This window comes from Bidens hawaiensis, unplaced genomic scaffold, assembly GCF_021521415.1.
Source record: "Bidens hawaiensis isolate Kalapana, Puna unplaced genomic scaffold, B.hawaiensis_p1.1 tig00019940_1, whole genome shotgun sequence".
Classification (NCBI taxonomy): Eukaryota; Viridiplantae; Streptophyta; class Magnoliopsida; order Asterales; family Asteraceae; genus Bidens; species Bidens hawaiensis.
Window position 1 is genome coordinate 318,732 of NW_027493030.1, and position 12,971 is coordinate 331,702.

Sequence of the window (12,971 nt, forward strand, 5' to 3'; positions counted from 1 at the left end):
TGAATCCGCCACTAATTACAAGGGATTCTACATACATTGTTTCATTATATCTTAGGAAACGATTCATGATAAAACTCACGCGCGACGTTAAGGTTAAAGAACGCTCAACTTGAAGAAATAAGTAATATACTACAAATTATTTTTATAAATCCATGGATTCACAATAATACAATAGTGAATTATACAATTTTCAAAATCAATTCCAATGATCAAAAAACAGTCACAAATTTTTTTCTTCACACATGTTATTCCCAATCCAAATATGATGTCAAACAAACAATTAACAGTATCAAATGAATCATTTTGCAAACACAAAAAAAAACAAAAACAAACAAACAAAGCCTGCCATGAATCTTGTTTCATGATGCTTAAGACCTCATATAACAAAAACCTTAACAGAAATCAAGAATCAGATTAATGAACAAATTAGCAAGTCATTGAATCATTATTTCCACCTTTCAAGCTTGTTGAAACCTTTGCAGATGTTCCAGCAACGACTTCGCCTTTCGCTTAGCCCGTTCCGACCCGTTTTTACTCAGTTCCATTAACGGGATAACCGCACCGAGCCTGCTAATACAATCAAGATTATCCTTATCCCTTTTACACAACGAAAGCAAGATCGACGTCGCGTTTTCTTTATTCCTTGGCGGCCCGGTTCGTGTAAGATCGATCAGAACCGGTATCGTGCTGGCTTTAACGATCGCAGCTTTAGCTTCTTGATGACTTGCAAGGATTGAAAGAATAGTTAACGATTCGTCAACCATACAGCCACTTGTATCGGTCAGCATTTTAAGAAGCACGGGTATGATTCCCGCCCGCACAGCTCGTCCTTTGTTCCCTTGATATATGCAAAGGTTAAACAAAGCGGTTGCAGCGTCTTTTTTACCTCGGTTAGTCCCGTGTTCGAGAAGATTCACGAGCTCAGGAATTGCCCCGGACGCACCGATTAATATCTTATTCTCGTTAGCGAGCGATAAACTGAAAAGCGTTGCGGCTGCATTCTCTCGAGTCTCGGTTGTTCCGACTCTTAACAAATGTACGATCGACGGTACGACATTCGCTAACATTATTAACCCTTTGTTGTTTTCGTATATCGAAAGGTTTAATATCGAAGTGACCGCGTTCTCCTGCGTGAGAACATCTTCGGAAGTTAATAACCCGACGAGAATCGGGATGGCGCCGGCTTCCGCTAGGAGAATACGGTTATCCGTGCTTCGTTTTGATAACGAGCGGATTTCGGTCAATGCTGACCTTCGGTCTTCGATTGAGTGGCTCGAGAGGTTTTGGATGAGTTTCTCGATGGCTTCTATGTCCTCGGTTACGTCACGAAACGACCCGTCGCTACGTTTTAGCCTTCGGTTTGTTAGTGAGTTTGGTTGCTCCATGTTGTTGTTAACACACCATTGTGTGATTAAGCTTCTTAATACATAGTTAGGTGTTAGAGTGATGTTTTGAAGCTTTTGTTGTGTTTTTGGACATGTTGTGTTACCGCAGTCGATCCATCTTTGAATGTATGATCTTTCATAAGTCTGCAAGAAAGTATAAAACTTATAAACAACTAGTAATCGAGTTTTCAAAACTGCGTGTTTTCTTTATATACGTTTGTTTTTTGAAACAAATTAAGCGAGGCAAATGAAACGTATATGAATCTTGATTACTATTAAGTGTCATATATGTTTCATTTGTCACGCTTAAGTTTGAAACTTTTTAACATTTAAAAAAGATAAAATTCGACAGTCGGGAAAGTTGATTATTATTGAGTAACCTACCCTATTAAAGATCATAAAAACAATATGAACTTGATTTAACCGACTGTAATCAATCTACCTGTCCTGTGGAGACAATGACCGGATCGCGCATTAGTTCTAACGAAATCGGGCAAAGAAAGTCAGCAGGAATCATAGGAGCATCCGGTTTCTTGTTTTCATCTAATAAAGATGATGTCTTTGAAGTCTCCAGCTGATAAACCGTGTCCATTTGACTAATCCCGTTTAAAAGATTATCTTTTGATCCGGTTTCCACCTTCGTTTCAGCTTCTTGATGGTTAATATCAATGGCTGTTTCTGCAGGCTGCAGATCTTCGTCCGAGGTTGTAGTTAGCGGTTTGTTGTATCTTTCTCTTGCTCTTCTTAGTTGACCTCTTACCAAGTCAACCTAAAATCAAGATTTAATATGATTATTTGAACAAATTGGAATAATAATAATAATAATAATAATAATAATAATAATAATAATAATAATAATGTTCTTACTTGTTCTTGAACTTCTTCTGAGATGTCAAACTGATCATATGGTAACTTTGCTAGTGCCTTTTCCAAATTCAATGTTACACTATGAAATTGTAATTCAATTTTCATGGCTGCTTCATCCTATAATTAAATTAATAAATAAATTTAGACTTTAAACAACAAATTTGATGATCATCCGCTAAATTTAACGAAAAATTCAGGCTAAATGTTAAACGAATCGACTTTCAAATATGAGCACATTTCAAATTAGACAGCTCGTTTTAAAAAACTGAACAAATTTCTAGGTTTCGGGTCAACCTGAAAAACCTGAACAAAGTTTCTTTTTAAAAAACTTGATATTAAGTATAGGCTACATCGATAGTTCGCTTATTTTTTATTTTTTTTAACATTTGTTCATGTAATATCTAACAATTCCAATACTTATTTTTTTTGACTTATTCTTAATATAGCAATGAAAATCAAGAAGAAAATGAAGGATCACGTTTTATCGTTGAACTTTGTTAAATTCTACTCTTTCTCGGATCACGTTAATTTTAGCATTTTAGCTTTTTTTTTAATTTTATTTTTTTATTTTATGTTTTGTTGAATACTCAAAACCCGATTAACCCAACCTGAAAAAACCCAGGTTTTAACATGAAAACCATATGGACAAATTTGTTTTATTATATTTTTTTATGTATGTTCATGTTATATCTAGCAATTATAATACTTATTTTATTTTAACTGTATTAAATTTTACTCATTTTCACATTCAATAAATTTATTATCTAATTATTTACATTAGGAGTGAAAAATGATTAGCAGCATAACTTTTTGAAATTTTCTTTTCTTGGATAGTAACATAACCCGAAAAATTCGTAACTTTTTCAAATTATTTAATTATTCACGTTACGAGTGAAAAATGATTAGCGGCATAACTTTTTCAATTTTTCTTTTCTTGGATAGTAACCCGACCCAAAAAATCGTAACCTTTTCAATTTCCCATTTTTTTCTATGATACTAACACAACCCGAAAAAACCCGAACCCGAAAAAATCGTAACTTTTTCAATTTTCCCCATTTCTGTTCTTGGATACTAACAAAACCCGCAAAAACCCGAACACGAAAGATAGTAACTTTTTCAATTTTCCCCATTTCTTTTCTTAAATACTAGCCCGACCCGAAAAAACCTGAACCCAAAAAACCCGTCAGAGATTCGGGCCGGGTTTCAATTCAAAATTACAATAACTTTAAAACCCGAAAAACCCAAAACCCAAAGAACTCGGGTTTCAACTCTAAATTATAATAACATTAAAACCCGAAAAACCCAAAACCCGAAGAACTCACCGGAGAAACATTACGATCAAAATTTCCGGCAATGATCAGCAGCTTCTTAGCAGCTTGAATCCCAATCATCAATTCCGATACCCAATTCAACGAATTCAATACTTTCACATCGCCTTTAAAATCTCTAATTTCCTCTAATAAATGCGACAATAATGTTACTCGTCTAGACAAGTCAGTGCAGTCTTTCTTGAACTCGCCGGAGAATCCGGTGCCGGAGGTCCGGCCGACGTCGCGGACGAGGCGGAGGAGTGAGTGGACGGCGGCGGCGGTGGTGGGATCAACGCCGGCCATTGGTGGTAGTGTGTGACACGTCACAGAGTTTTGATGTTAAACCACTGTGAGTGAAATTGAAGAAATGGGTATTTATTATTTATGGGAAGGATTTTAATTGTTTAAAATTGAATAAATGAAATTGAAATAAAATATGTTTGAGAAATTAAATCAATTATGGCGAGAATCTCGGTGGGATGAAGAATTAATAATAATAATAATAATAATAATAATAATAATATTATTATTATTGGGGATGTGACCCTCCCACACCACCCTCACATGCATATACGGCTCGTATAGGCCTATACGGTCGTATAGGGTACGCATGCCTGACAATGGGACAAAAAAACAGCTTTTTGCAACCTATACGATCGTATAGGCCTATACGGCCATATAGGCATTAAATGGCTCGTATAGCCCTCTGACAATACCATAAAAGCTATACGGCCGTATAGGGCTATACGACCGTATATAAATAAAAGCTATACGATCGTATAGGGCTATACGACCGTATAGAAAACATTTGCAGAAACATTAATACAGCCTTAATCGCTGTCGGAAAACGACTATACGGGCCTATACGAGCCGTATAGTGCTATTTTATCTTCATTATGTGTTGATGTGCACTATTATGAACTTTATGTATGTAGACCACGTTTAAAACTAGATGTATTTTAGATGAACTGGTTACTTTTATCTATGTGGACCATGTGTTTAGAAGTTATATGTGTATTTTGGGTGGCACACTATTATTACTCTATTTCACATGTTTATTTTTGTTTGTTGTTTATCTTCGTATTTAAAAGTTACAAATGATATCTCCATTTATCTTAAATTATTTAGCATTCTTATGTTTTAATTTATTTGATCCAGGTAGTAACAAAGTGTTTTCTTTAACCCTTAGATAAATTAGTGAAATGTAAAATTTAGAGAAAGGAAAACAATTAAAAGTTACATATGATATCTCCATTCATCTTAAATAAAATGGAGTAAAAAAATGTTTTTGGTTTAATGTAAAGGCTTTTAATCAAAACGAAATTTAAGCCCGTTAAAATAAACGAGTCAAATACGACTCGTATAAATCACATATATTGTTTATGTGGTCATCAATTTTTTTTAAAAAAAAAAGTACCTATACGGTCGTATAGGCTTATACGGTCATCAAATTCTTTTTAAAAAAAAGTACCTATACGGCCGTATAGGCCTATACGACCCGTATATGCCTATACGAGACACTATAAACGATGGCCGACAACCTCAGACACAATCTGACACGATTAAGGTCCTATACGACCGTATAGCCCTATACAAGCCGTATAGGACAAAAAATGGTGTATGAGGATCCATGGTGATGTGGGAGGATCCCATGCCTATTATTGTTGTTGTGTATATGTGTTGTGTGTAATTGAATGAGTATATAGAAAGAGAAGAAGACAGTTGTAAAGAGGAAGAATAATAATAATAATAATAATAATAATAATAATAATAATAATAATAATAATAATAATAATAATATGTGGGGGGAATGTAACGGTGAATTTGTATGCAATTATTGGGTGGATCCTTTCATTGGTTCTATACGAAGCCACCTGTGCTTGTGTATTCTGTTAGTATGTTGTTTCGGGTTAACGGGTTGACAGGTTAAATGATTCATTTCAAACATTGACCTTAAGTTGTTTGCTTAAATTTTTGTGATTTAAACATGATTTGTTTAACTTATTTATTTAAACAAGTCAAACAGGTTGGTGACTTTGTAAAAATGGGTTAATTTGGTTATAAATGGGTTAAAATACGTAGAGGCCTGTTTAACTAAGCAAGTTGGCGGATTGCATGTTTAAGCAAACATGTTAAACATGTCAATTCAAACAAAATTAACATTTTAAACGGTCTAGAAACATATAAACAAAAACTATTTATTTTTGTGTCGTATAAAAAATTATCACCCTTAATATCATGTATTTTGTATTGTTCTCGCGGTTTTATACTCACAATAATAAGAGGCCAACTATACACACATCGTTTGACATATAGCCCCAAACCATTTCAAACAGCCACCAGGTTGAACAGTTATTTTGACAAAATATTTTCAAGGTTTGACCATTTATGATTGAAACGACTGGTTAGATATTGTTCAAACGGCTATTCTGACCAATGATTTCAAAGTTTGACTATTTTTTGATTAAAACGATCGTCTAGGTATATTTTAGACGGACGTTTATGATGTGAAATCGGATAATGCTATGTAGCTATAACATGATCTTAAAGCTGGTAGTTTAGACGCCAAATAATATAATACTTGTGTTTATACAATTACACGGTTTGGATTGAATTTATTTAAAATTGTGTAAGATGTCTATTATTTCCTGTCACAAGAAAGTTTCCATGAAGGTGAATCAATGGGAGCCAATTGTTGTTAAACCGTTAAAATATTATTGGTACAAGCTTCTTATCACAATGTACAACTCCAACTCATTGATTGAATGGTCAACTTGGTTCATGATTGTGCAAAGCCAAAACAGATAACATTTTCAACAAAATCGATATAAATTATGTTAACTTGTGTTGAAGTGTCAATATTTGAATTCATCAATTGTTGAATTCATCGAATGTGGATGCATTTGGAAGGGGTATGTAATCCAAGGAAGATGAGGAAGATTATATTGTTTGCCACAATCGATACGGCTTATGTAAATTTCGACAATTTTTTCGTTTATAGGCTAGAAATGATTGTCATGTGCACGATATATAATAGTTCAGGTTATTGTTAATAAATTCATCTTACGTCGAGTTTTTTTGTATTACCTTAACTGTTGTTTTCAACCAAAATTCTCTAATAACTAAGATCACAAATATAGAGTAATGAGTATACACTCAAAGATGATGTTGTTCACCGTAACTACACAAGTTTTATTTCACAATAATATGGAAACGATCACCCGATACTCTCTCACTTTCATGAAAGCGTTTGCATTTTACAAATGTTTGTACAATGAAAGTTCTGGTCATTCCATAAAATATATAGTGTTCTATATTCGCTAAAAATATTGGAAGCGTTGTTTAAATATTTATGAAGCATATACATTGCTAAAACTGATGAATAACTGAATTTGTCAAGCCGAAACCCTGTAATTGAAAAAATTGATCCTTTGGTAATCAAAACTAATCGGCTATAGGTTCGTTTTAACACATGATTAATTGAGTCGACCATACATACGTTACCTTAGGGCAAACAACACATATTCTTGAAAATAATAATTAATTTTTTTTTATAAATATTATATCTATTATATTTAAAAAGTGAGACAAAAATTTGGATTGAAATATTAAGTTATATATATATCCAAAAATATATAAAATTTCTCACCACATATTATGGGGAATGACGCGGTTGGATCACTCAATCAATCATATTCCATTTCTTACTTCATGTTTTCTTGAAAGCTTCCTTTTGTGGATTCCATTCATGGCCAAGTATTTCTTGCTTTAATTTTTGGATTTGATGAGTTGTCACTTTTGTTTTCTTTCTATTTTTCATATCAAATATAATCTGTAGTATCTTTTTTATTTATTTATTTGCTTTTTTATAATAAAATACAATGATATTCTATAAAAACATTAAAAGCACAACCTCAAGTTATTAAATCAAATAAATATGAAAAAAACCGCAAACATATCTTTAATCAAATTAAATTCAATGTATATCATAGAATACTCGGAAAATGATTTAATTACTAAGTTTCATTGACAACACATTTATAAGTAGCATATGTACTGATTATTGCCCGTAAAGACTATCGGTGATGTTTTGATGTCTAGTTTCCCCACAGTCGAGAGGTTATACAAGAAAATATGTGTCGATGAAAGATTTATGATGTATAGTGAAACTAGCCTAGAAAAAAGTGTGAGATTTTTTTATAAAAAAGTACTAATTGTTTGATAATGATTATTAAGATCTTTAATATTAGGAAAATTGGATTTTAATAATCCCAACTTAATGCAGTTGGCTGATAATAATCACAACTTTGAAAGTAGCCGTCACTGGTCTCAACTTTCACACTATTTATTTTCATTGGACATTCGTTAAAAAAAACTTAACGACGTTATGTTTTTTTTCCAAATTTCAAACTGATATTTTAGGGCTTTTGATCGGAATGAGAATACGAGTCGATTGATGTAAAACTTAACTCGAAACGACGCTTCAAACAGCTTGATTTTTGTTAATTAAAAGTTTAAACACCGAAATTGAAGCTTCCTTTAGTCGTTTGAACCACCGTTTGAAAGTAAGTTTTACATCAATCGACTCGTATTCTCATTCTGATCAAAAGCCCTAAAATATCAGTTAGAAATTTGAAAAAAAAACATAACGTCGTTAAGTTTTTTTTAACGGAGGTCCAATGAAAATAAATAGTGTGAAAGTTGGGACTAGTGATAACTACTTTCAAAGTTGAGATTATTATCAGCCAACTGCATTAAGTTGGGATTATTAAAATCCAATTTTCCTTAATATTATTATTATTAACTTATCATTATTACAATTATTATTGTAGTATTACATTATTTAAAAACTTAACTATGTATTTCATACTTATTTAAATCACTATTCCTTTGCTATGTTGGTATTTTGTTTGTAATTATTGTATTTTTCCTTTGCCACAAACAAAATCTATTAGAAAAAATATTAAACGATGAAAACTAGGAAAAAATGTATATATTTAATCCCAAGCTTAACGAATGTCTTGGATATCATATCCTAGACGTGTTAGCCACTCATGGCATCCAAGACGGCGGTCTTCTTATATTTTTTTCTATTTGTATTATTATTATTATTATTATTATTATTATTATTATTATAAATTTATATTCTCTTTCTAGATCATGAATATTTCAACCTCTAAGAAATGTTCAATGCGGCTGAGATGATTTTCTTCATATGATACCAAATACGTTAAAGACATGAAAAACAATAAACTAAAGACTACGTTTTTAAACGTATGTAATGGGTTTAAATTCTTTCAATGACGGATAACTATTAGTCTAGTAGTTTAATTTCTCCTTGTAAAAGTAATGTGGTGGGTTTAAATCCTTGCAATATAATAATGTAGGATTTATGATGGAAATTTTTTTAAAAAAATCCCTTTTAGTCCAAAATATAATGTCATGACGAATGAACCTCTAACGCTTATATTTGACTACAATTTTTTCCCCGTTAGACAAATAAAACAACGAAGTATGTTATAAGTATAAAGGATCCTTAAAAAATAAATAAAGAAAAATTAAGAATCATTTTCCGTGATACATTATAAATAAAGTTATAAAATTTTAGAATGATACTTGTAGACAAATGATATGAAGTTAGTTTTTATTTGTATTGTTTGATAAAAAAACACTTTGTCTTCTATAATATTTGAACCTTCCTTTTGTTATTAGTTATTACTTGTGTAATACAACTATAGGTGCAAAAGAAATCCCTTCCGTACTCGACCAGGTGTACCTGACCCATAATCGTCCTGTATGTACAACCTGGTATAAGATTTCTCTCCAAAGCCGTATCCGGAACCAACCTGGACCCGCCGGAACCGGAACCGAAATTACACAGTCAAAACCCGACCCGACCAACCCGAAACCCAAAAAAAACCCGGAAAACCTGGTTAAATACCCGACTATACCTGTAACCATACCCGACCCGATTTTGACCTTTGTTGACTATACCCGGAATTAGTTCCTATCCGATTTCGGTTCTTGAATATACTTGGTTTGTGCACCTCTACATACAATTATTCACATTTTCTTGTTTAATATTAGTTTTATAAATAAATGGGCTAAACCTGAGAGGCTGAAAATGGGCTAATCCAAAGTCCAAAGAGACTGAAACCCATGAACTAGAGCCTACCCTAGAGATTAACTCAGTAGTTGACTTTTGATGGGCTGGGCTGGACATTAGCGGATAAAGTCATAAAACTATATCATCAGGAAATTGTTCATTAAATTTTACATAAATAATAAAAAGCGTGTAATATATTATACCTGAAAATGGTCATTATTTTGTCACTTTATCAAGTTTTTTTTTAATGGCGGAGGATCTCATGTGTAAATCTACTATGCTCGGGGTTTTGTCCAACTTTATCAAGTTTTTTTTAATGGCGGAGGATCTCATGTGTAAATCTACTATGCTCGGGGCTTTGTCCAAGGTCAACTCCTTGACTGTCATAAGACTCTACCCCCTATGCATGAAAACCAGATGGAATCCGTACCCTTGTCCCCTTATGGGCTCGAACCCAGGATTAAAGCCCAATTCGTCCCTTCACCCAGATGTTCGTCGAGCTGCCCGAGTCGCACTCAAACCTCATCTCCACTAGGGAAGGCAAGGCCTCTTACCAACCAAGTTCTCTAGAGTCTAGACAAATCACTTTTATCAAGTTTTTAACCTTTCTTTTATTTACCGGTATTTTCTTAATTCGTTAGCAAAATATAAATCCATGTCTTGTGAGACATCCAGAATTGCTGGATAAAGGCAATATCTTTGTGATCAACGACGGTGGTAAACACGTGAAGGAGCGTGCACATTCACCCATTATCGTTTCAATGGTGACATGCATGGTTGTAAAAATTGTATACGTATATTTGAAAAATCAAAAATTTAAATTTAAGTCTGATTAATTGCTAGTCTCTAGTTTGCCAGACTAGCACCTACAAAGTGTTGTATAAGGGGGAGAATTACTAACTTTTTGCGATCCAATTTTGAACCCGTTGAACCATGATGAAGAAGAATATAAAACTTGGATTACTCTATAAATCGTGTGATCACTATCAGATTAACCTATTTGATGGTACTCCTCAAATGATTAATCGGATTAGATGCAGAGTTTGCCAAGAACGAATTTGATGTTTTAATGATGAGAAGCCACTGTACCAATGAGAATTTTATATGACGAAGAAACTGTATTTGTTCTAATATATATAAAACAAACGCAGCACATCAGGCAAACGTTTAATACCTATTTTCTGCTTGGACTTCAATACAAGTATATTCACAAACCCATTTACTTGTATTGTATTTCAAGACATATTGGCCCATAAGCATATTTTTTTTTTCTTAACTTCTTTCATTATATAGAAACATAGATATTACATCAACATAGCAGGTAGGCGGGCAACAAGCTGCGCCGCCACCCCTTTCTGAATTGCAAACCCTAACCTGCTAAAGACATACCCCTGCCCCTTTGGAGTCGACACATTGCTATGCACAACCCGTTGGACCCTGGTTAGGAAACAGATAGCTTCCGGTGCCAAGGAGACAAAGGTATCAAAAGCCAAATATACAAAAACATGTTGGTTCTCTTCGCAGGCTTTAGCATGTTTCTCCACCTTCTTCGTTTCAGCCCTTTTCATTGCTTTCCCAGCTACAAACTAATTATCCCTCAAACCAGCTAATGGAGATACACCCTGTGAGGTCAACACAAGCGTGTTTTCCCCCGGCCCAACCAAAGACGAGCAAATCTGCCGGTCGTAGAGTGGATCTCCCTTCCGTGGGGTCTGTAAGGAAGTTTACGGGGGCTTCCTTTTTAGCTGATATCCCAGCTCGCCTTAAGATGTCCCAAAGAACGTACCGCACCCAATCATGTCGGTATTTGAACCCAGGCATCTCCTTGCAATGAACCACATGCTCTCCGAATTTATCCAGGCAAGCCTTACGGCAGATCGGACATGTTTCGTCTTCTGGGTACATTGGGACCATCAAACGGTACTTAAGAATGGCCCTATACTCGACCGCAGACATGCTTTGGCCCAAGCCATCAATCGGGATAACGGTCAGAAAATCTTGGGCATGAGGACCTTGTAATCATTCAATAACCGCCTTCTGTCGGGGGGACAATCCAAAAACTTCTCCCAGGCTCTGAGCAATTTTGCCAAAAAGGGCATTCGCCAAAGTTTTTTGAGGCTTTGGTGGGGCGGTGTCCATATTAGAAAAACCGCCAATGTCAAAGTCTGGGAGAGTGCCATTTATGCGTTCCAGGGCCTGCACGTAGTCTGAGTCCAGGTCGACAACTCCGCTATTCCTTAAGATGTGATTATGTAGCTTCCAAGACTGAGCCCTCGACGCTACAAAAGCGTAAACCCCAACATCATGAGCCGAAAGAAGGCCTAAACCCCCTAAGCGCATCGGTAAAGATGCAAGTCGCCACTGAAGATCACCAAAGAACAGGCCTCCACATACAACTATGTCTTCGATGGCTTCTCGAAGCCCCTTATCAAAACAGGATACCGCATCATCCATCATATGGGGGTGGCATGTTCGTAACCCAAAAAGCAACTTAGCAACCCCCATGCAAGACCTAAGCATGAGGAGTTCGCTCTGGGGATCCCTAAGGCAAGGTAAGAGTTTCATAAGATCAACCGCACGAGATGCTCTCCGCCTTGCCAACTCCTTAATAAAGTAGGGATCTCGACTAACAGCCCCTCCAAGGAGCTTTACCCCTCTCTCTGGTCTACCAATCCCACTAGGGAAGAGCCCATCTTTGACTTTCACCTCATTACACGCTGGCCAAAAAACCTCGGTTTTCTTAATATTAAGTTGCAGCCCTAATGATGGCCCTTCCGAGCTGATAATGTCTAGAGCTTTAGCGACTTCGTTGGCACCACCAATAATAGTCCCATCATCCAAGTACCAAGCATGAAATGGGAGGTTACAGTCATTTTGTACCCGAAGAACAAGAGGGTGTAATGCTAAGGCAAAGAGGAGGGGCCCAAGGGGGTCTCCCTGCTGAACCCCAGTAGTAGCCCCTATACAGTCATCACCAACGTACAACCTAGCCGGCTGGGCATAAAGGAACTGGACCCATAGATAGATAGACCCTATACAGTCATCACCATCACCAACGTACAATAAGCATTTCAAAGAAAACGTTGGTCAAGGAAACCAACAATGTAAGGCCCCGAACCCGGTAGCCCTACTTTAGCGTCGGATTTACTTATAAACACAGTTCGTACAAATCAGAGTTCATTAAAACTTTCGCGGAATATAAAAACTTTCATGAAACGTTACAGCAATCCAAAACTTGCCTCAATTAAACATTCTTGTCTTTCAAAATAAACGCCAATTACATTAAAACATCTTGAGTCTTCA

At 35.2% G+C, this 12,971-nt stretch overlaps 1 protein-coding gene across 1 annotated transcript; it reads right to left on the reverse strand.

The window, feature by feature from the left end:
• Nucleotides 1–321: 321 nt before the first annotated feature.
• On the reverse strand, nt 322–3,997 carry LOC143559596 (U-box domain-containing protein 11-like). The gene is made up of 4 exons (XM_077048123.1): nt 3,575–3,997; nt 2,253–2,369; nt 1,828–2,154; nt 322–1,529 (listed from the first exon to the last, which is right to left on the reverse strand). Exons 1-4 carry the CDS (start codon nt 3,863–3,865, stop codon nt 459–461), a joined length of 1,806 nt encoding a protein of 601 aa, XP_076904238.1. The 5' UTR covers nt 3,866–3,997; the 3' UTR covers nt 322–458.
• Between the last annotated feature and the right edge of the window lie 8,974 nt (nt 3,998–12,971).

Excerpts from the sequence above, each read along its gene's own strand:
- LOC143559596 (XM_077048123.1), bottom strand. The coding sequence starts at position 3,865 with ATGGCCGGCGTTGATCCCACCACCGCCGCCGCCGTCCACTCACTCCTC. Across the intron at positions 2,155-2,252 it reads CAGAAGAAGTTCAAGAACAA|GTTGACTTGGTAAGAGGTCA; the intron begins GTAAGAACATTA and ends TCTTGATTTTAG. Across the intron at positions 1,530-1,827 it reads TCATTGTCTCCACAGGACAG|ACTTATGAAAGATCATACAT; the intron begins GTAGATTGATTA and ends ACTTTCTTGCAG.